The sequence below is a fragment of the Lutra lutra genome, chromosome 9 (genome assembly GCF_902655055.1).
Source record: "Lutra lutra chromosome 9, mLutLut1.2, whole genome shotgun sequence".
Taxonomy (NCBI): Eukaryota; Metazoa; Chordata; class Mammalia; order Carnivora; family Mustelidae; genus Lutra; species Lutra lutra.
In genome coordinates this window covers 110423330-110449646 of record NC_062286.1, presented here as the reverse complement: position 1 = coordinate 110449646, position 26317 = coordinate 110423330, and the positions used below count along the sequence as shown (strand labels likewise).

Below are 26317 nucleotides of genomic sequence, written 5' to 3'. Positions count from 1 at the left end.
GACCCGAGCTGAAGGCAGAGGCCTTAACCCACTGAGCCACCTAGGCGCCCCTATATACAATTTTTAATTAAAAAATAAATGTTGCTACTTTTTTACTTACCCGAAGCCTCTGAAGCCTTTTGGAAGTAGGCGTGCTATGGAGAGGATATTTAGAGGAGAGATTCTCATTCCTAAGCTCCTGAAAGTAGGCATCTCAATTGTGAAGACAGTTTGGGCATGAACCTCCCGTGCCCTTTTAATCATGCCCTTCCTGTGAAAGAGCCAACAATTGTGAGGAATGTCCTGCTTTCCAAAGACCTTTCTTTCTGTTTTATGTGTTACTAACTTGCATCATTTTCTCCATCATTTGCCCGCCCAATAAAGGATGGACAAGAGATGGCAAAGAATTGAAAGCCAATCAAATCATTCTTGGTAAATTGTTCACAGACCTGGAGTAAGATTAGCCAAGAAACATTTAGCTAAAATAAGGTTTGGGGGGAAATCTGTGGATTTCATTTAGATCGTGTTTACATGACAACAAAGCATCTGGTCAATTTAGTGGAAAGTAGGCAAATTGTTTATGCAGTTGCACAGACAAAACCACCAGCTGATCCAATGACTACATTTTCAGATTTACAGATTCTGGCTTTCTTATACACTGCCCTGCCATCATCATGGATACTTAATAACTGCATGAATTAAAACGTTCCTTCTTCCCGGGCGCCTGGGTGGCTCAGTGGGTTAAAGCCTCTGCCTTCGGCTCCAGTCATAATCCCAGGTCCTGGGATCGAGTCCCACATTGGGCTCTGCTCAGCGGGGAGCCTGCTTCCTCCTCTCTCTCTCTCTGCCTGCCTCTCTGCCTACTTGTGATCTCTGTCAAATAAATAAACAAAATCTAAAAAAAAAAAAAAACAAAAAAACAACTTTCCTTCTTCTGTTTTTGGGTAGGTTAATACTTTTTCTAATGCCTCAATCTTCAGATATTCTTGTTGGTTTGTCAGGTTGTTGTATTGTGTGTGTGTGTGTGTTTGAGAGTATTGGAAATAATGAATGTTAACCTTATTCAATCAGATTATTGAAGAATATTTTAAGAGTTTCTTCCTGACTGCTTTTTTAGTACATTTAAAAATATCACTACTTAAAACAGGGATGTTCACATTATGCCACATATTATATTAAATTATTATTACTCAAAAATTCTCAAAAATTTAAGTAATATTGCTTACTAATATTTAAAATAGACAGCAGGGTTGTAATGTACTCATATTGAAACCAAAAACGTATTCTTGGATAGGGCAAACCTATTTTTTTAAAAAATCCAAGAGGTTTGCTCAAATATTAAAACCAGATAACATGATATCAACAACAGTAAAGGAAAATCAGAACCAAAAGTGTGTTCTTGACTTGGGCAATGTTACTTATTCATATGGCAAAGAAACTTGTGCTCCTGGATCAAGAAGATGCCAAATTTGCTTAGAGAAAGACTCCTTATTGGTGCCAGTCGGCTCTTTAGGATACAGGATTTTTTTCTACTCCAGAGGACATATTTCACTGTGTCTACCAAAATTTGCTCATTCTTTTCAGATTTCCAAGATGTCAGTCATTACACTACAAGGCATATATTTTTACCAAGATTATTTTTATAACAGCTTGCCCATATATCATTTTCTTACAGTTTAAAAACATATCACTGTTCATTATTGCATCTTATTGATTAGTGATATTACTTTTCCACCTGAAGTATGAAAATTAACATTTGAGGTTATTTTCTCAAAAACTGTTCCCTCAGTGGCTGGGTTGGGCCATTCACTCCAGACTTTAAACAGAAGTCTTGGGATCTTCCCATAAACTACAACTAAAAAGATTAATAAGAAAAACAAAACACGGGGCGCCTGGGTGGCTGAGTGGGTTAAAGCCTCTGCTTTCGGCTTGGGTCATGATCCCAGGGTCCTGGGATCGAGCCCCGCATCGGGCTCTCTGCTCAGCAGGGAACCTGCTTCTCCCTCTCTCTCCGCCTGCCTCTCTGCCTACTTGTGATCTCTGTATGTCAAATAAATAAATAAAAATCTTTAATAAAAAAAATTAATTAAAATCCAGTAAAGTGAAACACTTAATATTAGTCATATTTCAAGTGCCCAATAGCCAGCCACATGTAAGCTAATAGCTAATGTATTGAACAGCACAGATAGAAAACAATTTCTTCATCACCAAGCCTTCATGGGGTAGGGGGTAAACTAGATAATAAGAACCTTTAAATAACTTTGCTTTAAAGGAACAAATGTCCAGATGTTATAATAACCACTGATATTGTCATTGTTAGAACATTATCAGTCGAGCTAACAGAAGAATAGAGGGCAATGTTGTAAAATATTATGTTAGTAGTTGATATTGGTGGAGTTGGTTTTTTCATATTTAAATTAAAAATTAAAACATAGCACGTAAGGCATAGTTCAGTTTCTAAATTGTGACTCCTATGATATCTAGCATCACCTCACCTGAAGTTATTAAAATTCATAGATTAAAAAACAGTGTTTCAAGCACCAGGTTTTGTTTTATTTTGTTTTGTTTTGTTCGAGGGTGGGGGCAGATAACAGCAAGGAAGGAACACAGGCCAGTGTCCTCTTCTCCATATTAAATTGTTGGGCGGAAGTCCAAAATGTCTGCAAAAAGGAAGTGTGACCCCAAAATATTATACTCCTCCATCATTCAAATGTAAAAACATCCAACAAAGCTTTGAACATGAACAAACTCAAACTATTCTTGAAAATACAATTTACCAATAAAATCCAGGAAACCAAGAAGTGAATTCAAGTCAAGAACAAGAGAATGAAGAAGCTATGAAGATTGTAGTAGGCAAGCACTGAAATTTCAATGAAAACTAATATTAAACAATCTTGGAAATTATTATAGGAATATAATAATTATTGGAATTATTATAGGAAGATGTTTTCTATTTTGATGGTATGAAAGTAATAACATATTAAGAAAAATGGGAGAGAAGGGGAGAAAGAAGAGAAGGAGAGTAGGTGTAAGAGGTTAATTTCTTCATTTTTTTAGAGCAATAAGTCAACTGATATGGTCTACAATCAAAAGGTATATGCCAGTAACAAAATATTACTCCATAAATTCTTCATAATTTTAAAAAATATGATGAGCAGGCTATATTTTTTTGAAAGAAGCATTTACCTTAATTTTAAGAACCCCTCAATATCACTTTCTCTTCTACTAAATTCAAGTACAACTAAGTTAAATATTTTATTTAAATATAACATTTATTGTGTAGTCCTGTTCTAGTAAAGCCATTTCTATCTATCCAACTGCTTTTTATTGTATGTGTACAGCAATATCTGAAATAACATTCATCTATGTGGTAAAATGGATGATTTTTATTTTTACTCTGTTGAATTGTTTGAAATCCTTAAAGATTTTTGCCCAAAAAAAGTTAATTTTTCAAAATGAATAATAGGAAAACAAAATATATGTCAGAACTTGTTATATTATCTCTCCTGATAATAATTATTATTAACAAGACTTGGAATGTTGATTTATAACCCATGATGTGTTCTCACATAGCTCACCATGCTAGGTCCTCATTTCACAGCTAAGAATCTGACGGTCCTAATGTTTGTTTCACTCCCCTAGTCACTCTGGTCTTCAGGATCCTAAACCAGTGCTTTTGGACAGGTTGGCCTTGACCTTCACTTAGTGAGGTTAGTAATGAAGCTGTAACACACAATTTGAGCCCTATTACCATAAATGACTCTATCAACAAGAAGAACCCACTGTTAGAAACAGACTGAAGAGTTTAACTGTAATGGAAAACAAACCAGCTTTCAAGACCGATGATCTAACCAGGGAAGACAACTAGGAAACTAAGCCAGGATCTCTTCCCCAGTGATACTGAACCAAATGAACAAACAAAATCAAATTTACTGTTTGCTTGAATTCAGCCCTTGTTTTGGCACTATTCAGGGTAACACAATTCCTGATTTGCCAAAGATCCTGGAAAATTTTCAGGTGAGTCCATGCTCACTATCTAAAATGATATTCAGAAAAATATGAGCAGAGAAACAAACAGAAGACTGGATAAAAATAAGCCATTCTTCCTTCCCCCAACCAACTAGCTGCAACCACACGAGGGAAGAAAAAAAAAAAAAAAAAGATGGCTATTGCTCAAGGTAGATTTGTATAAAGACAGGAAATTGCATCTTTTACGATGGATAAAATTTCCCATCACATAAATATATAATAATAGCCTTCCATCATTTGGGTTAACATTTATATTACCTAAAATAAACTCTCATCGTGGTGTCATTCTGTTATTGGAATGTGACAGAGTGTGTGTTGAAGCAAATGCAAGTTCAGAAAGCATCCTCTTTATCTTCATGTGATAAGAAAACTTCAGACTTTCCTAAACAGACAAACTTTGTTTTGCTGCTATGCAACCGACATGCAATACAGCCCATCAGGCAGTAAACAGATTATGAATTTTACAATGAAAAGTCTTTCTTCCTGTTTGAGAACAAGCCACAACTTCCTTTCATGCTATACTAATCCACCACAACCCTCTGAAGCGGTTTCGCAAATTCGAATGTTTTGGCAAGATAAATAAATGAATGAATAACAGAGCAGTGACACAGATGAAGTTTGCAAACTGCACTCTAAGAAGCATTGATACCATTTGATTCATTCCGGTAAGACTGTGGACCTGGGTTCCCCAAGCAAAGCAGAGAGAAAGAAGTTTACTTCACACCCACAGTCTTCCAGGTAGCAGAATGGACGCAAGCTTAAACAACAGAGATGCTGAGGAATTCTGCTGGCAGGTGCCCACTGGTGCTCAGACATGACTCTGTGTAGGGGTATTAGAGAGATTTTAGCCATGAGGGAAAAATCTGTGAGGACAAGACATGACAGGCATTGAGAATCTGTGACTCATGGGCCAGACGTGGGCCACAACTGTGTTTAACGTGATCTGCACAGTGTTCGGTGAGATGTTAAATTTCACCAACGCTTAAAATCTCCCTGTAAAAATGCAGATGTCTTGCTCTTTTCTTGAAATACCGGAAAATAATACTAAGCTCATATTTTTGCAAAAATCAGTGGGGATTGGCTTTTAGTAGAAACACTGCAAACAACCCAAACACAGAACAGGAGGAGAATGGATGGATAAATTGTGGTATTTTTTGACCCTGGATTTACTACAGAACAATAAATGGAACTAACTACAGATATACTCAACAACACGAATGGATTTCATATGCCCTGCGCAAAAGAAACCAAAAGTAAAAGCACATACTGTATGGTTTTGTGTATACAAAGTTTATGAGCAGTCGAAACTAATCAGTGATGACAGAGGTTAGTGTGAGTTTACTTGTGGTAGAGCAGGTACTTTGGAGGTGATGGGAATGTTCTCTGTCTTGATCTGGGTGATGGTGGCAAATCTGATTGGATGCTTCTTGCTCTAGACTAGATGGGTGGTTCTCAAAGTAAGATGTCCAGATAAGCAGATAAGCCTCCCCCAGAAGTAGGTTAGAAATGGAGATTCCTGTCCCCTCCCCATACCTGCTGCATCAGAATCTGTGGGTGTGAGGTCTGACACCGTTTTCATTGGTCCACCAGATGACAGTTTGAGAAACACCACTCTAGAGCACTCTACACATTCAAGAACATTCCAGAAAAGCAGAGTTGGCCTATATTAAACTATCCATTTCCTTTTATCCCTTCCCTAGCATATTGACATAAACTCAGCAACAGAAAAGCCAATTGGCTCCCTCAAAAAACTTCTATCAAATTCAAGTAATAAATCTTCAGAAAGAGAAGTGCAACTGACATGTCCCATTCCTATCTCAGCCATCAGACTGCTTTAGTTTTAGGACTGTTACAACCGAACTAAAGCCATTCTCAAAGAAAAATGAAAACAGCTTATCTTTCTGATGATGAAAATAATATACATCACAGAGGCTTTCAGTGACATTACAATTCTGAAGAAAAAATGAAAATCTACATTCAAGTAGGTAACATGGCTCTGGGGGGGGTCATAAAATTGTTCAGTTCACAAATTAAGAGCACTAATCCCCATCTCACATAATTTACATAAATGTTAACTTAAAACCCTGTATGTGGATGTCCACTTGCTGGGAAAGTTATCAACTTTTTGTTCTCACCACCCAACCACATACTATGATGTAGTCAAAGTACACATTCTTGGCCAACAGCAAAGGCATTTCTGAGTCAGTTGGGGGAATCATAAAGGTGCTTGTGATATACCTATTTATGATTAATATTAACTACAAGTGCATTAAACAGTTACAGTAATATTCCTTCTTTGCATTTGGAGAAAACTTTGAAGGGTAACTATTTCTTTTTATAGATTAAAAGATTCTTTTTTATCAGGCTAGATTAATAATTTTAGCACTGTGTTTTTGTCCATCATAGCATTTAGGAAAGACCCAGCATTTAAGAGAAGGGAAAGAGGGAAGGTAGGAGAGAGAGATCTGAGCAAAATAAAACATTGTAATAAAACAAGAGAACATAACCTAACAATTGTATTTTTAGGTAGTGATTCTTTCAATTGTGTCATTTAATATTTCACTGTGGTTGAACAACCGGAGAGATGGTAATAGATAAATTTCAAAATTACGTTGGCTACCAAGTTCATGTCTAATCTGTCAAATGCCCCGTTTGGAGAATAAATTTAAAAGTTATGTGACCAGGGCTTCCCGTGCACACCGCCAATATGTTTGCCCAGAATTCCACACTCAGAAGGGGGCCTCCCACTTGCGTTTCACGCTCTGCGGTTGTTGGATTGAAATGCTTAATAGTTTTATCTTTGAGTTTGCGTTTTATAAGTAAACGCCAAGGGACAATGAAACATGTGCTAGGAGCTTGAAGCCTAGAATCACACAAAGTCCCATCTCCTGCCATCGGCCCACCTCCCCTAAATGAATCCTTGGCTTGGCTCACCCACCTGCCAGTGACTGCGCCGAGGTCCACGCCTGGCAGGGTCCTACGCGCAGGCGCAGAAGAGTCAGGGCGTATAACCGGGATGTGTCAAGCACCTGCTTGCTCTGTGAGTATCCTCATGCCCAAGGAAACGTGACATTAAATAGCAAAGTAAAGATACCAAAGAAAAGCTACCATGACAGGTTAAGAGAAAAACTGTGGATGGAAGGAAAGGCCTTTTTCCTGCTTTTTGAACAAGCGGCCCACGTTTTCATTTGGCACAATCCTCACAAATCAGAGTAGCTGGCCCTGTGTATGACGGTAAGTGGAAAAAAAGCGAAAGAATAAAGAAGAGCGGAAGGTGTAAGAGAATTAATGAGCAATAGAGCAGGGACTGGAGTTCAGAGATTAAAATGGATGAATTTCATATTGTTACAAATGGAACAGATACAGTCTTCTCAAAAATGCTTTATTTGTTTCTGATTAAGAAGTAATATATGTATCATAAAATATGGGGATAGATACAGACACAAAAGATGGGGACAGAAATCTACATTTTTGTGGACTGGAAGTAGTGTAAATCATGGTGTTAAAAAGTACCTAGAAAATCACCAATTTCCACCAACTCATCCCAAGTCTATCAAGAGCTGGCTCCTCAGTGTTGGGAATCTGAATCTCCTGTTTCTCTAGGCAGGTCCAATCTTTTGAACCTGAACTTACCATTGAGTAAGTGCTTTAAGATATCTAAACACAATACAGGTTAATAAACAAGTGAGATCATTATCTTTTTACCTCAGGGGTAGCCACCTCTCCTTTTACCAAAGGCTACCTTTTGTTTTTCAGCACTTTAGCCTGCCAGGGGATGACGTTGTCTAAACACATTTCCAATGTTTTCTTTTTTAACAGTTAATATATTTCCAGGATGCAAGTTCATTTCTTTCTAAAAGGTTCCTAGGACACCCATTGAAAAGTCAAAAGCAATGAGCTCAAAGGGATTGCTATTTTGTTGGAGAAGAACGACACCCTTTGTGTTGAAGTGGGGCATTGCAGACTGTGGTCACTTTCCGCACAGTGTCTCTTTGTCAAGTAATACATGCCAAAAAAAAAAAATAATAATAATACAGATGGGAAAATATTGTGCACTGTCAGATCTTGGAAACGGCCGGAGGATTTTTCCTCACCAATGTCTTGTCGATGACTTTCACATTCTGGCACCCTGAAAAAATAATGCATACATTTAATATGAAATGAATGCAATAATAATCAGGCAGGTAATCGTTTTCCCAAGGAATGTAAAACTTGACAAATGTAAGGTTTATGATTTAAGGTAAGCTTGCCAAATCTTATGTGGCATGAGACCACTTTTATTACCTAAACAGTCCTTAACACAAAATGACTGGCACATATTTTTATTAACACAAAGAGTATATTCTTTCTGCCACATTTAATAGAGAGTCAGTGGCTGAAAGCTCTCTTTTAGGATATGTCTGTAGCAAATTAAAATGCATAGTGAGGATTCACAGAATGGCGTTCTTCTCTCCCTGTGCCTGTGTCCACACAGGCTCAGCGCGGTAGCTGTAGACCATTGATCTCGGGAATTCTATCTACGAGGACCATCTGGGTGAACTGGATCATAGAAAAGGAAACCCTCATTACCTTCAGAAGTGGGTAATTGGCTCAAAGGCATTCTCTGCATTGAGAGGTCCATTCGGAGTTAAATTCAAAGCAGTCACTAGTAATAATGACTCTTATTTCTTACTCATTTCTCCAGCAAATACTATTTGTGTGCAAGGCACTGCTCTGAACACTGGCAATACTGCATTGAAGACAACAGACGAAGATCCCTGCCTCATGCTTCTTATATTCTCCAGAGGAAAAGAGGATATATAATGCAAGTAATTTGAAAAGTAGATCATATGATAGTCGATGTATAGGCGATGGGTGCTATGGGAGAAGAATGACAGTCACAGGGAGAGAAAACTAGAAGCTGAGGGAGTGGATGGGGCATGGACTGCCATTTTAAATAAGGTGGGCAGGATGGCACCCTTTGAGAAAATACGAGTTCAGTGAAGATGTGAAGGATGTCGGCCTTGTAGATATCTGGGGGAAGAGCATCCAGACAGATGGGGTAGCCAGTGGGATAGCCAGAGCAAAAGCTTTCAGGCTGAAACATGGCTGCCATAGTCAGGGAGGAGTGGGAGGGAAATGTGGCCTGGGAAGAATAAGTAGGGGTGACAGTAGTAGAAGTTGAGGTCAGAGAGGTGACAGAGGTCAAGCTGCATAAAGGTCTTGTAGGCCATGGTGAGGACGTGGGCATTTACAGTGAGTAAACAAACCAAGAGCCATTGGAGGGCTCTTATCAGAATGGTGGCATGATCTGAATTCATGTTTGAAGAGTTCATTCTGACCGCTGTGATCAGAACAGGCTGGGAGGGAGAGGGAGGCAAGGTGGACACACAGACCGGCAATGGCCAATGGGAGAGAGGCTCTGATTGGGAAGAAACACAGAGAAACCATCACAGCAATGAGTGAGGTCAGGTTCTGATCACATTTTGCAGATAGAGCTCCTGTCAACGTGAGTAGAGCTCCTGTCAATGTGGGGGTGTGAGGGAAATGAGAAGTCAAAAGTGACTCAAGATTTTTGAAACAAGGGTATTAACATGAACCGTCTCCACTGGGGGGGTCTGAGATGGAACAGGCTTTTTTTTTTTTTTTTTTTTTTAAAGATTTTCTTCATTTATTTGACAGAGAGACAGCGAGACAGGGATCATAAGCAGGGAGAGTGGGAGAGGGAGAAGCATGCTTCCCACTGAGCCGGGAACCCGAAGTGGGGCTTGATCCCAGGACCATGGGATCATGATCTGAACCAAAGGCAGTTGCCTAATGACTGAGCCACCCAGGAGCCCTGGAACTGGTTTAATAGGAAAAGGTAGCAGTATCATTTGGACCCCTTCGTGGAGGTGTTGACTAGCCAGTTAGATTTTTTGTTCAGGTGAGATGAGGAGAAATAATGGATAGCGTTTGCCCTTCAGGTACTCACATTGGCCCACACAGCCTTGATGAGACAGTCAAAGATAGAGGCAAAGCAACTGTTACTGGCTATGGACTCCCTTTGTCCAGAGAGTGCTCTGTCCTAGAGTTGTAAACACGGAGCCAACTTCCAACTTCATTACAGCCCAAATGACTCTATCCTCTTCCCCCTCATGTTTACTGCTCTCCACCAAGGAGCCCGGAAGAAGAAAAGAAAGTTGGGAAGGAGAACGGCAAGTCTTACCACTCAGAGCCATGGCCAATTGGAATTCGTCCTTTAGTATCTCAAGGACATCTTGAACACCTTTCTCTCCCTAAGCAAATAAAAGATACAGATATTTGGGGTAAGTCGGTTTGACTTGATTCATGTATTTATCTCACTGTTGTTCTATTTTATATATTTATTTCATTGTCCTCTAATTACCTGGGAAGCCAAGCCCCAGATGATTGGTCTCCCCACAAACACAACCTTGGCTCCCAGGGCTAGAGCTTTCAGAACATCAGTGCCTTTCCGAACACCCCCATCCAGGAAGACTTCCACCTTCCCTTCCACAGCCTCCACAATTTCCGGCAAAACATCAATCTGCAGAGAGGAGAGGTCAGTCATGTGAGGCTATGCTGGTTGAAGTGTTACCCAGCTCAACCCCCATGGCCATTGACCATCTGACGATGGTTTAGCATGAAAGAAGCTAGATGGGTTTGCAGTCAACAGTACAATTATTCCTTCCTGGAAGAAAAGGGTTGAAAATGTCAGTACCTAAAACACCAACTAAATTTATTATTTTTATTTTGAAGTTCAAGACTTTTTTTTTTCCCTTTCCTGATGTTCAAATTCAAAGACCATGATTTTTAAAAATACAAACCAAATTTTAATACATGTAATGATATTTTATAACTATGCTTTATAAAATGCATAGAGGTATCTTGCTCATATAAATTATTCTGTGCATGATTTACCCTTGCAAATCAATTGTTAAAATTAATACTTAACGGCGAGTGGAAGCAATGGTGTATGAAAATGTGAGCAGGACTAACAATGAAAAACTCTCTGATTTCCCCAACCAACATCTTTTGCATCCAGCCCTAGATTAGAGAACTCTCTACGAAAATATTTTTCTTGCTTTAAAAGGACTATGGCCACAGGCACCTTCAAGGTTCTCGTCTTGACTGACAATTGATGATGGGCTTGTATCTGCACCAGAGAATACAAGAGACTCATGGGGGTGGATTTGGTGGATGGCAAATATGGTTCCTGATCCTTCGCACCACTCGGAAACCACCCCTTTTCCCAAGGTAACTTTGCAGTGTTTCCTGCTAAAGGAAACAGAGTGCACTGGCCTGCTCCTTGACATTGGCCTTGGCCTTGCAACTTACTTTGGCCAGTAACATGTGAGCAGAGGTGGCAGAGTGCCATTTCTGGGCATAGACCTTAAACAACCTCATGCACGTTAACTTTCTCTGACACCTGTGCCACTTGCCATGAGAGGAGCACCCCCTGGGCACTGCTTTCCCTTTAGCTGGGGCCCCAGAATAAATACTCCGGAATTCAGGAAGCAGAGCTAGCCCAGCTAAGCCCAGCTGGACACGAAACTTGGAGCACAGCCACCTAACCAGTACCAAGACCAGATCAGCAGACTGCACCCCCCGCACTCCCTGCCCCAGCCAGCTGACACAAAGTTTCACGGGAATAGATGACTGTTGATTTAAATTACTGAATTTGGAGTCTGTTCTTTCATGGCACCACATGGCAATAGCTAATAGAGTTGGCTAATAGCTAATACAGTTAATAGCTAATAGCTGATACAGTTGTCTCTTTTGTGTAAATCTTCACCCTTGAGAATGGAAACAATTGACAGGGGACCTGTAGGTCAAAATCTGTAGAAATTACCTACATTCATTCCCAAATATTTAAGTGTAAAATTAAGTCCAATCTCCATTTAAAATGCACGCTGAAGAAGCGACCATGCATTCAAGTGCGATTTTTTTCTAGACATAATTGTGCTGAAACCGCTCAAAGGCTTTCCCGCTTCTCCCCCAAAATTGTAGAGGCTCAACTTAAAGAGAGTTTTATGTAAAAGGCTGAAGACCAAACCCAGCCACAGATTTGGAGGAAGTGAAGGCAACTTTTGGCATGCAGCCCCTAAGTGTTTGGCAGGTAATGTGATTTTCCCCTTTTCCTTTTGGCTTTTCTGCCTTGCCAAACATGCTCTGGATCCATTTACATATGTCCCTTTACCTATACATAGTCCTCCTTTTACAGTCCGGCAAGTTACATCAACATATAAATGCTACAATTTCCAAGAGATGATGCAAGCTATAATTAAGCATATTTCCCCATTTGAAACCAAAACCAAAGAAAAATATTAGCTAGCTCGGGTTCAATACACATTTTCAAAGTCACGCAAATCAAGTCTGTTTACGTTATTTCTAACGCCCAACCTGGCCTAAAAGGAAACTAATAAGGATACTTAAAATGTGAATTCTGGGCTATAAAATGGAACCCAGATAGGTGTTTTGTGTGTCGTGGACAAGGCTGTTCTAACCATTGCTGAGCACTTCTATCCTCCTCCGTTTTCTTTCTGTAGCTACAGTTTCACCGGGTGTATATTTCAGAGAATAACTCTGACCAGAGAAGATTAAATAAATAAAGACAGTAGATGAATCCACTGTTTTATAGCTATTACATTTCTTCTTTCCAGCTTGCTAGACATCTGAGAGACCATTCATTTTGACTTTTCTTCGCTTCATGATTCTTTAGACAACTAATTGTGGGCTCAGCTCCCATGGGGTTAATCTACAGGAAAATACATTAAGATCCTGCTATACTGACTAATGCATCCATCCATCCATTCACAGACTTTTGAAGACCCTGTATATTCAAGCCACAATGCCAGATGGTCTAAGGGAGCCAATAAGAATCCCACAGGGTTGTGACTCACAAGGAGACTTCTCCCCATTCCTGCTCAAGTCACATTCTTCCAGGATGTTCCCTGTCCCATAAAACTACTCACAGGGAGTACCCACCTTTCTATCTTCCCAAAACATCCATCCTATACTCCCAATTTCTCATGTTTTGGGCAAGGAACACTTTAAGGGTCTCAAACCAAAGTGGGGTGCCTGGGTAGCTCAGTCAGTTGTGTCTGACTTTTGATTTTGACTCAGGCCCTGATCTCAGGGTAGTGAGATTAGACCCTGTGTCTGCTTAAGATTCTCTCTCCCTCTTCCTCTACCCCCTCCTGGGCTCTCTCTTCTCTCTATTTCTAAAAAAATAAAGGGGGGGGGGGTTGGTTTCAAACCAAACTAATTGAACATAGACAAAAACAGATAAAACCAGAGCTGCTTTAGTTAAAAGCAAAAAGAGCCAGAGTTCAGGATGCTGTCCAGAAATCCTCCCCTGACTCTCTACCCCACCCCACCAATCATCCTTTGCCAGGCACCCTTGGATGGGGTTTCTACTAAGCACACTTAGAAAATTACTGGTTCCTATAGGCTTGCCTGATTGTTCACAATTCCAAGAATGGCTGCAATTATTTCCCTCCCCATCTTCATTTCTTTGTAACAGGATATTTCTGCTCTTCCCAGAGAAAAGAGAAATGAGGCTAGGAGAGTCTATTTCCTCATCCTTTGCAACTAAACTACACTTGGGACCTGCTGTCACCAAGAGAAAGTAGAGATAACAGAACAGAAAGAAGCTACAGTGTGCATTTTCTAAGCCTCAATCTCAAGAGGACTTGCAATTTTATACCTACCTTCTAGGAAACCTGCCACCTTGTGAGAACCAGCCTACCTAATGTTCCAGATGTGAGACCATGCAGGACTGTCTCTGCTAAAATCACCCCACACCAGCCTGTCCTAGTCATCCCAGCAGCTGACCACATGCATTTGAGTGAGCCCAGCCAAGACCAGAAGAACTTTCTAGCAGGTTTCAGCCCAAATTGCAACTCTCAAAATTGTGACATGAATAAAGAGCTATTGAGTTTTGGCCAGCAAATTTCAGAGTGCTTTGTTACCTGGCAAAAGCTAACTGATACATCAAGTGCCTTTCAAAGGTAGAATTGCATGAATCCATTTTAAAAGGAAAAATAGGGTCACCTGGGTGGCTCAATGGGTTGGGTGTCTGACTCTTGATTTTGGCTCAGGTCATGATCTCCCATCATGAGATTGAGCCCCACATTGGGCTCCACACTGGGCATGAGCCTGCTTAAGTTTCTCTCTCTCCCTTGCCCTTTGCCTCCTGCCCACTCCCAGTTACTCTCACTCTCTCTCTCTCTTAAAAAAAATAATAGGGGCACCTGGTTGGCTCAATGGGTTAAGCCTCTGCCTTCGGCTCATGATACCAGGGTCCTGGGATCGAGCCCCACATTGGGCTCTCTGCTCAGCAGGGAGCCTGCTTCCCTTCCTCTCTCTGCCTGCCTCTCTGCCTACTTGTGATCTTTGTCTGTCAAATAAATAAATAAAATCTTTAAATAATAATAATAATAATAAAAATAAAATCTCTTCAGATCTCATAGAATGTGTCCAAGGACTCAATTTTGGAAACCATTGCCTGGACAACCCAAATATTAATTTATGAAAATGTTTATAGTTGAACATTTTCACTAGAAAAAAAATGTCATATTTTTAAGTTTAACAAAAGTTAGTTCCGTTAGAATCAAAACAAAAATGAAAACATTAAAAAAAAAAAAACAAAAACCCTTCCAGGGCACTTGGTTGGCTCAGTCATCCGCCTTTGGCTCAAGTCATGGTCCTGAGACCAGGACCATGGAGTCGAGCCCCACATGGGGCTCTCCACTCAGTGGGAAGCCTGCTTCTCCCTCTTCCACTCTCCCTGCTTGTGTTCCCTCTCTTGCTGTCCTTCTCTCTGTCAAATAAATAAATAAAATCTTTAAAAAAAAATACTTATAGGGTTCAAAGACTCCAGAGACTCTGTCTTTAAACTCCAGTTTGAGACATTCCAGAACTATGCATTTTGAGAATCAATTTGAAAATACTGTCATTTTGTTCTCAAGTTACTTCAAAAGCAAACTTTTTTTTTTCCCCCATGTAAGCTCTACACCCAGCATGGGGCTTGAATGCATGACCCCAACTCAAGAATCACATACCCTGCCCACTGAGCCAGCCAGACGACCCTCTTTAAGAGCAATTTTGGCCACATTATGACCTTGAATGTAAGGACATTGACATGAGCTTAATTTGTAACTGTTCGTTCCTCATCTCAAAACCTACACACTGAGAGAAAAGCATCTTCACTGTTAGCCAAATCTAATCTCACATTTCTCTCGCCATCGTGGGCCTCAAATGTCTTCTAAGTATGAGACGAACCCCAAGCAAACATCTCCTCTCTTCACACAGCATGCAAAGGGGAGTGTCATTGTTTTGTTTTGTTTTTTTTAAACAGTCTCTGGGACCACAGCTCAAAAAGTCCTTTTAGATAAGTTTCCATAACCCCTCAGCCAGAGGGAAATAAACCACACCATTTAGATATTTTCCCCTTAAAATCTCGTTAGATTTGATTTCAGTAGATTTAGATTCTATTTTTAAGAAAACAAACTTAATTTGGCCGGCACACTAAGTCTATGTCTTCATATACAGGAAAGGCCCAAATCTGCCAATGACGCTTGAGCTGTGACCAACTTCTCCTCCCTGACCAGAGGAGGTCTTCATTCTCCTTTACCTGCAGGCAACATTTCATATCACTGAAGCAGATGGGTCTCTACAAGGAAAGCTAAATTGGAAAGCACTGGAAACTCCCAGTTTTGTGATTTGATTCTTGACTCTGTGATCCTACAGCATGCAAAGGTGAGGTTCATTCCTGCCATTAGTGTTTTAGGAAGAACCGTGAGTACAAATATGGACAACATCCAGTATTTCCCTATAGTCGGTTAGTCTGTCCTAAGGCCCACACACCTGGTCTATGGATTTTTCTAAATCAACCTGCTGGTTCAGTGAAAGAGGAATCCACTACTACTTGACAAAATTATTTGTCCTCCTGTATTTCCAATTGTTTGAATAAATTCATTGGTCATCCCAATTAAAGCCACCCATATAATAACTATGACTGAACGACTCTGCTAACATCTGATAACCCTCGTGGAGCTAATTGCTCCTTCACGGTTTTAACTCAGTCCCACAACTCTTCAAGACAGTTCGGTTTACTTTTAAATCTGTCCACAAAGGATTTCTTTTTTAACAGTGACTTTTATAAAGTTTACAAATAAATGTATTGGACGATTTAATGATCTACTTCAGGTAGATATATGTCACTAAATTTAAAATCCAAGATCTCATCTATTTGCACACATTTTACCTTGAGTGTTCTCATACCCAAAATACACAGAAAAGAGTCAGACATGGAGAAACTGCGATGGAAGCGAGAATTCCAAAGGGAAATCTCAGCATTTGCTGAAACTCACAGTGGCCGGCACCCCATCAAGTTGTCGAGCCCCATGATTCGACACCAAGATCCCATTCAAGCCATGTTTAACTGCCTCCCGGGCATCATCACCTGGAAAGAGCAAAACAGCCATTGTATGAAAAAGGCAACTTAATAGAAGGCTTGGGTTTAGAAGGTGAAAGGTCCCAGTCAAAGGGAGCCTGAGTTCATACATCTATACCTTGCTCAGAACCTTTAGCATAGAAATATATCAGTGCTCAGGTCAAGAAGAGTAGTGACAGTTTCCTTGGCCAAAATGTTAGCACTTATAATGATCATGAGATAAAATTAATGAGATAAAATCACGAGATAAAATCTCACGAGAATCATGAGATAAAATTTTCAATTGACAGCCAATTGACATGCAGTTAAAATTAATTTATTCCCACAAGAAAGTACTCCTACTAAGTAATTTTATTATTTTTAATAAGATCATACCATTTAGCATTTAGCAAAATTATTCCTCTGCAATTTGGATAGCATTAAAGAATACATAAGTGGCAAGCACCTGAAATGTAACATGGAGGGAACAAGTCTTTTCCAAAAACATTCTTTAATACAAAGTGATATCTTCATTAATTATCTTATCTTATCTTATCTTATTCTATAATTAAATGTATTTTGCCCAATGAAGTATATAAAAATGTATAAAAATATACAAAAAATAAAATTATATGCTATCTCTCTAATCATGCTTCAAAATATACCAACTTCTGAAAATACAGTTTTAAAATAGATTAGTGGCCCCTGGGTGTCTCAGGCAGTTAAGTGTCTGCCTTCAACACTTGTCAGGATTTTAGGGTATTGGGATTAAGTCCTACATCGGGCTTCCTGCTCATCAGAGTCTGCTTCTCCCTCTTCCTCTGTCCCTCTTCCTCCCATTCTTTCAAATAAATAATATCTTTTAAAAAGTAAATAAAAAAAACAGATTAACATTCTCTCAAATCAATTTCCAACTCATTTTTTATATTGTATATTTTAAACTCTATGTTCAGCATGCTCCCAATAGCAAACTGTTTAGTCGCTAACCAAATCAGAAAAGTAACAATGGTTCTCAAATTTAACACTCAAAAATACTTGGTCTAAGGTTGAGGTGAAAATCAGATTTGGGAGATGTAACTGGATGGATATAGAACATTGTATACATTCATAAATTAAGCAGTGGAAATCAAGGGCAGATCTAAGAATAATTTAAAAAAGACTCATAAAAGGATCTGTAATTCTGAGTATTTTAAAATTTTATACTAAAACACCATTTTTTTCCAAGTGGTTTTTTATGGAATACTAGTTTTTGAATATTCCCATTTAAAATATGATGCTATTGGGGCACCTGGGGGGCTCAGCGGGTTGGGCCTCTGCCTTCAGCTCAGGTCATAATCTCGGGGTCTTGGGATCGAGCCTGTCATCGGGCTTTCTGCTCAGCAGGGAGCCTGCTTCCCCCCACCTCTGCCTGCCTCTCTGCCTACTTGTGACCTCTGTCAAATAAATAAATAAATTCTTTTAAAAAAACTAAAATAAAATAAAATATGATGCTATTATTATTTTTCTTCTAAAATTACAGTAGATGAAAATGTTAAACTCATGTTTTAGGGACTGAATGTCTGTGACTCCCAAAGTTCGTATGTTAGAACCCTAACCTTCAATGTGATAGTATCTGGAGATGGTGCCTTCGAAAATTCATTAGGATTTGATGACGTCATTAGAGTTGGGCTTTCATGAGGGCACTGGTGCCCTTATCAGAGAACACTGGGGAGCTTGCTGGCCACCTCCCTCCAGTCCTGTTCACATGAAGAACTGGTCATGTAAGCACACAGGGAAAAGGCGGCCTCCACAGCCTAAGGGAAGAGCTTACACCAGAAACTGACCAGGCTGAAATCCTTATCTCAGACTTCCAGCCTCCAGAACTATGAGAAAATAAATGTCTGCTCTGTGAGCCACAAGGTCTATGGCATTTTGTTATGGCAGCTAGGGCTGACCTAGACATCACATGATTGTCTTGTTGTTCTTGTTAGGGCTCACCTTTAAGGAATGTTCTGATGAGACATAAGATACAATGAAATAGTATGAAAGGTGCTCTGCTACATGACTTGCCAGTGTTTCCCAACTAATTACTTTGTTATCTGCTCACCTCTAAGCCTGTGCTGTGTTATGCATTTTGTTATATTCTCAATATATGATTGATATTCTATATTTATTTCATATTAAATATAAAATCTAATGTTTCCATGACATTGTTTTGGCTATCTATTTTAATCCAAGCATGCAATGCAGATTGTGAGATGTCTCAGGAAACTTCTGAGTCACCCAGAAGGAAAAGGCCCTCACACCGAGGTTGAGAGATGATTTTTTTTTCCAATCCCATTGATTGATTCATACTTTAAATTTTAATTTTGTTTCATATTTGGACCATACATACTTTATTTCACAGCTTTATTTTCCCGAATTTCCAATTGCATTTTTCTCCTTTTTCTCCAGTTACCATGAGCCTTAAGACTATCCTCAAAATTCTGCGGGGCCTGGGTGGTACAGTCTTTTGAGCAACTAACTCTTGGTTTTGGCTTGGGTTATGATTCTGATGTTTGAGATCTGTGTAAGGCTTCACACTCAGCAGAAGAGTCTATTTGAGACTCTTTCTCCCTCACTCTACCCCTCCCCCTACACTTGCATATGCACTCTCTCTCTCTCAAATAAATAAATAAATTTTTTTTTTAAAGAGTATCCTCTAATTCTTCAAACTTTCCATTTATTCTATCTAACCTATTTAAATCATCTTTTTTTCCATCTGGAGACTTCCCTTCTGAACCCTTTACCTACTTACTCTATCCTGCTCTCTAATCTCAAGGTTGACTGCTGACCTTCATCCTAAGGATTGCTCCTATTCTCTGTGCCTTGAATCTCTTGAAGTCTAATTTATGACTACATTTGGTTTAAGTTCTCATTTGTGTATAGTACATTAATTCATTTGTAAGCTCCTAAAAAGGGATCCATGAGAGGTAAACTTATGAGCACCCAAATAACTTCTTTTGTCTTTGGTGATTGGATTACGTATAATATTCTAGGTTGAAAATCCTTTTCCTTAGAGACATTGCTCCACCATCTTCTAGTTCTCATTGTTGCTGACAAGAAGACTGATGCCAGTTTGACTCCATTCTTTGTACGTAACCTGCTTTGTTTTCCCTCTTGATACCCATTGTCCCCCCTGAAATTTCACAAAGGATGTAATAAATTATGATTTGTTTTCTGAGTCTAATGGCTTAAGTTTCCAGCATTCAAACACTGTCTAACAATTTCTTCCCTGCCTCTTTCCTTTATTTTTTCTATTTGAAGTCCCTATCTTCAATATTTAAAATATTGGACATTTTCAAGGGTCTTCAAGACTCTGTTTCATTTAATCATGTTTTCCATTTGCCTGTTGTTCTTATATATTGTGAGAAATGTCATTGACTCTCTTATTAAATCAGTAACTTCATGTTTAATTCCAGAAATCATGTTTTGAGTCTTTGAGAACTGGTTTTTTCATACTCTGATTTTCTTTTCATGGAAGACTCTTCTTACTTAGGTATACTTTCAGCTTCTCTGAGTCTATCATTTGGAATTTTTTAAAGTTATTTCTTTTTGTTTTGTTTTATCTCTTTCCTCTGGGATCAGCTTCTCTGTAGATTAATCTTGGTCTTTTTTGTTTTAGTGTTTCAGATATGCCTTATGATGCTACATTTTCCACTTATGTTTGAGGAAGAAAGATTTGGGTCACCGCTTTGGCACTCTGGACTGTTTTGTAAATCACTTTCATTCTTTCCAAGTCTTTGCCTGGAGTAGAAACTCTTGGAGCTCCATGTGAGACAACACAAGGAATGTTAACTAAGGGGCTACTTGACTATGAGCTCCTCATGTGTCAGAATTGAGAATAGCATCATTACATATTTTAAATGTTATCCATCCCTAGGTTGTCCCAGCCAACCATTCATTTCTTTAGAAAGATGGAGCTACTATGCCACATTGCCCATTGGTGCGCAGGGGATGAGGAAAGACAAGATGGTTGGCTATTGTAAGAGTTTACAAACAGAGCTCCCATGAATCCCATGGCTTTCTTCTCCACTTCTCATCCACCATCTCTGTCACACCTGCAGAGTAGATGCCCAGCGCCTCCCCACCATTCATTACAGAATCTCCCCCAGCATCTCCAGGGCACTCTCTGAGTGTATCTGGAGGGACAGTTTTCTTTGCACTTTCCTCCTATCAGCACATTCCCTTACATTTTGTTTCTCTCATAAATTTCGTGAAGTTTCTCTGCTGTGTGTGCCCATTTTCCATTGCTTTGCTGTTATAAGACTTATGTATTTAATTTTTAATTTTTTTATTTTTTTTAATATTTTTATTTATTTATTTATTTGACAGAGATCACAAGTAGGCAGAGAGACAGTCAGAGAGAGAGGGGGAAGCAGGCTCCCCGCTGAGCAGAGAGCCCGATGCGGGGCTCGATCCCAGGACCCTGAGATCATGACCTGAGCCGAAGGCAGAGGCTTTAACCCACTGAGCCACCCAGGCACCCCAAGACTTATGTATTTTTGTATTCCATACTTTAATTTCAGGGGCATCGTGGCTTTGATGAGAGGGTATGTATATATATATACTCAGTCCATCAACTGGAACAAGAAGCCCAATATATTATCATTTAAAACGTGTTTGGGAAAATGGTTCTCTAAAAACATTTGCCTTAATACAATGCAAAATGCATTTGGAATTGGGGAGGTTTGCTCTGGTTGTCTAATTGTGTGCATGATACCAAACATCAAGTCAAAGGTAAAAAAAAAAAAAAAAATCAAAATATATGTAGTTACAACCAATATTTTCAGAAATTGAAAATTATCAATAAACTGATCCTATATAGTATGAAAAAAGTTATTAGCTGCTTAAGCTTAGTAAATCAGACCACCCGGATTTGAATCTCATATCTGAGACTTGCTTACTATATAAGTGGCAAGTTTCTTAATTTCTTTGTGCATTGGTGTCCTAAACCATAAAAAGGGATAATAATTCACAGAAGATTGGCTTGTGGATTAAATTAGTTGACTGAGTGTTTAGAAAGAGCCTGACACATGTTGAACACTCAGATAAATATTAACTGTTACTATTAATTTCATCTGATGGTGCAGGAAGTATGAACTCAGAAGATGAGTAAGTGAAGGAAATTCATTTGCTGGATGCTTTTGGCAAGTTTGTTTGAGTTTTGTCTATAACAATAAATTGTCCTCTTAGTCAGGATTATGATTATAAAAAGCCTTTCATTTGAAGTCAGCACTACTTAAGCAACAGTTTGTTATCTCCTATCATTTCGAGTGGTTTTCCAGGTTCTTTTAGGCAGTGCTGGAAATGTAGGGGGAAATGACAGAATGGTTTGCTCAGACGATAAGATCATGAGTATCCAGAGAAGCAAAATGAGAATAATTTATGACCAGACATGAACCCCTTTCATTAGCTGCCTACGAAACCTTGTCCAGAGTTTTACGTTTTATTTTAACCCAGAGAGAAAAACAACCTAGCCTTAACAAGAGGCTGAAAATGTTTGGACTTAGCAAAAAGTTCATGAATCTTTGATATTTTTCATTAATCCTTAAAGTTTACTCCTATGACATTCCACATAACTTAATTTGCCAGTTAATACATTAGTTAACTGACAATTACAATAGTCAGTAGGGGATAGCACTGTTTGCTATCTTATTGATATATTATTTCTATTTTTAATTGAAAATACCAAAGTGAAATGTAAGTATTCAAGATTTACCCTCAAGCCCTTGGAGCTTTTGACTCCGGACTCTGCTATCTCACAGGAATTTAGTAACTAAATCCTAGCTGCATGGCAGTTTTGAGCATAATCTGGAAACACTGAGTGAATATCTTTGAGAGTGTCGTGAAAAAAAAAAACATATACAGGAAAAGAGTTAGTTATAGCTTTTGAGAAACAAAAAGCTACTATGGAAATACCACAGAATAGTGTTAAAAGTATTTTTTAAATTTTAAAACAACTCTGAAAAGCATTATGCCTTTGTTCATAAAGCCATTTGTTTATTAGCATGAGTTTTAGCAAAGAAAAAATCCTATCTCAAATATTCATTTGGAGTTTGTGTTGAAGTTTTCCAAGGGCAGGGTTTAACCACAGCAAGAGATGAGTATACCTTGGACTTAATTTGCATTCATTAAAATGCAATTATTAAAATGTTGGTAAGGAGGGGATGTTTCATTGAGCTCCTTCCAGCTACCCATGATTTCATGTTCCTGCAAACATAATCTATACCTTTCTGATCAGGAACATGAAAGAGGATGGATGACTCTCCATCCACCCATGTGACTTCTGGATGAAGATCTGTGAAAGAGTGAGAACCAGATTTCCCAGAACTGGCCCTGCCTGCACCCACTCCCCTTCAAGATTGAGTTTATGCGTTACTTGATGTAGTTGTTGTCATGGAGATGATTCTTGTTTGTTAAATAAATGAAATAAATAGTTATAGAAAAACTAGACAATATAAACTGTACGTGTATAAATAAGTTATTTCCTTTCAAATGCCCAGTGCCCTATCTCTCTTTCTCTAGCTTTTGAGCTCTCTCTAATTGTATAGATGCATAGTTTTCACTGAGGATTCTACTCAGTTAACATTTGGGCCATCTATTCTGTGTAAAACATTATGAAACATGTAGAAAGAAGTCATATGATCCATATGCGTGAGAACAAAAAGAGGTGATGGTGGAGGTGGTGATCTTAGCTGAGATGACCCCAGAAGGAAGTTCTAGAACCCAGAGTATTTTACAATATAACACATGTTGGTGAAGTCTAATTGAATAGATTTTCATCATATCCTAGAGAGCAGAGTTCTAGAAAATGGTATATACTGGGAATCCTAAATGGAGAAATTGGGTAAAAAATTAAATTACCTCATTCTTTTATATGTTCCTTATTTAACTTAGACAAATATGAACCAAGACCAAAACTTCATTCTTCTTTGGTGTTTTAAGCCATTTGCTCCGGGCCACCTCTATGATGAGAGTGAATTCAATACTTGAAATGGCATTAATTTTCTAATTTGATCATATCTTCTCATTTTCTTGATGTCAGCCACAGTCATCGCTTGCCTGGGCAGCAACCATTTCTTAAATGTCCCCCTGACCACAACGTTGCCAACTCCATCCATTAGGCTCATTATACAATGCTTGATTTTTCTAAAATGTTAATCTGATTAGGTTGATTCCATGATCAAGAGCCTCAGTGGTTCTCAAACCTCTTGTAGTCTACATGTTTCATAAATTTTTACTCAGAACTGCTTTATTTTGCCATTATTTCCCTCCAAGTCTTTCAACAACAAAGCAAAACTCGAGCGTTATCTTTCATTCTGAAATAAAGCCTTCCCTAACCCATTGAGTGTCCATACCTTATTTTAAACCCCACCCTCAAGTTGCATATCTGTATGTATCTGTAACATCTTATTGCCCCCAAATTCTTGTTTATATGTCTGTCTCCTACAAGAATGGGCTCTCCTTTTGGCCGAGGACCTCAATTACTACCTTATTTTTAACTTTAGCACACCCTAAACATGATAAATATTTACAAAATGAATGCCTGAGTGAGTGAATAACTGAATGGATGATTGAATGAATGAATGAATGAATGGGGAAGAACCTTCATGTTAGTTTTCTTTAGTATCTACAGTTGAAGGTAGCCACGGGAAGTAGCACTAACAATCACGGATGACAATATGGATACTAGTCAAGCAAGTGAAACTGTTGTTTAAAGGTGTCTTTAACACCAAGATCCACTCTTTGAAGTATAATTCACAGAAATTTTGAACTAGAACAATGAACAACAGGGAAGAATGTAACAATATTTTTTAACAGCAAAGATTAAGACAGCTCTGGATTTAAACATATCTCCACTACTTAAAAGCTTTGCTGGTCCCATTCTTTTACTTCTATTAACTTCATTTCTGCATACTTTAAGATTAAATAGATAAAACCTGTAGCATGCCTATCACTTTATAGCGGTAGGAGCCATGTGACTCACATATTCAAATAAAACTGATGAAATGTTTTGATTAAAAGTTGTTGACCCTGAGATAAGTTAACAGAATCTCTCATCTCAGAGCCACTTCCTTAAACAGTCACATTTAAAATAATAAGTTTTTGGAAGTTTTCTATATATCAACTAAAAAATGTTTTCAAAGGCAAGAAAACATTTTTTGTGGGTAAATACATTTATACTCCAAATTATTGAAGTCATTGGTACTTCCCCGTGGGATTTGAATACATATGGATACTGGGGAAGCAGTCAAGTTTCTTAATAGCCATGACTTGATATTTGAATAGGATTTTAATATCATAATCAACCATTCTTTATAGGGAGGTGATATGAGATTTCCCACCCTCAAAAATCAGTCCTAGGGGCACCTGAATGGCTCAGTGGGTTAAGCCTCTGCCTTCAGCTCAGGTCATGATCTCAGGGTCCTGGGATCCAGCCCGGCAAAGGGCTCTCTGTTCAGCAGGGAGCCTGTTTCCCCATCTCTCTCTGCCTGCCTCTCTGCCTACTTGTGATCTCTCTCCCTCTCTCTCTCTGTGTGTCAAATAAATAAATAAAATCTTTAAAAAAAAAAAAAAAAGCAGTCCTAGTCATTGGTACCTGCAGGGGACAGGAGAAAAATAGAAAAGGCTCTTAAAACAGGTCTGGTTGTCATAATATCATCCTTGGATTTCTTCTTGATCTGAGAGCAGCTCATGGAAGCTTTCAGACAAAGCAAAGAACTCAAAATATTTTGTCCATATCTTGCCAAGCTCTGTGATTTCATGATGGCTCCAAGATAAGGCAGCTGCATCCCATGTTACCATGAAGGTAACTTCTTACTTCATGAAAGCCCAGCTCTTCGGTATTACCTAAGAATGAAGAACTATTTACTCACTAACATCAATAGGGAGAGTTGAGAGGTGGAATGTCTCCTTAGATTTCCATGTTAATTGTTCCTGATTATTTTCTCTTAAACATGTCACGAAAATGTAGCTACAAAGAATCATAAGATCAGTATGAGAAATACACAAACCTCTCAAAATGCCTTTTGCAACAATTGGGAGAGATGTCAGCCCCCTCAGCCATTTAATATCCTCCCAGCTGATAGATGGGTCTATTGATTTAGTGACATATGTAGCGAGTCCACTGTTGTCTCCAAAATTTTCCTTAGGAGAAAATGCTAAATCATTGGTTTCAAAATTTTTCATTCTGAAATAAAGAGATACATAAAATGAGAAAATTCTCAAAGTTAGAGATAATTTTACAATGACTCATTCAAAGAAAAATGAAACATTACCTTTTTTAAATCAAATAGAAGTTCCTCAACCATCTATAGATTGGTTGCATTCTTATTTCCCATGTTCTCATGTAAGATTCCAGGCAAATTGTGACAATCAAGTGGACTTAATTGGTCACTTAAAGTTTATTGTATGTCTTAAGCTATGTTTATATAGAATAAATTAGTTTCAGGGAAAAACATATGGGTAAATTCCAACATCTCTACCTTTTTTTTTTTTTAAGATATTATTTATTTATTTGACAGAGAGAGATCACAAGTAGGCAGACAAGCGGCAGACAGAGAGAAGGAAGCAAGCTCCCTGCCGAGCAGAGAGCCCGATGTGGGGCTCGATCCCAGGACCCTGAGGTCATGACCCGAGCTGAAGGCAGAGCTTTAACCCACTGAGCCACCCAGGCGCCTCCACATCTCTACCTTTTTAAGCCAATCTATGAATATAGACAATAGATTTGATGCTATTTCAAGCCAGGAATGCATATTCATTATAACAACAGATATTTGCACGGCACATTACAATTTACAAAGGACTTTCATAAACCAATATTATCACAATTTTTAAGAAATCTTTCAGAAAATAAAATTGGTACTTTAT

At 38.7% G+C, this 26317-nt stretch overlaps 1 protein-coding gene across 1 annotated transcript in view; it reads right to left on the bottom strand.

Annotated features, from left to right (window-relative positions):
• Positions 1-7371: 7371 nt before the first annotated feature.
• Positions 7372-26317, bottom strand: part of HAO1 (hydroxyacid oxidase 1) — a 50451-nt gene continuing 31505 nt past the window's right edge. The window contains exons 4-8 of the mRNA XM_047746905.1: positions 25462-25637; positions 16365-16456; positions 10376-10534; positions 10196-10265; positions 7372-8137 (exon numbers count right to left, since the gene is read on the bottom strand). Coding sequence (XP_047602861.1) covers positions 8067-8137; positions 10196-10265; positions 10376-10534; positions 16365-16456; positions 25462-25637 — 568 coding nt within the window. The 3' untranslated portion in view covers positions 7372-8066. The remainder of the gene's footprint in view (positions 8138-10195; positions 10266-10375; positions 10535-16364; positions 16457-25461; positions 25638-26317) is intronic.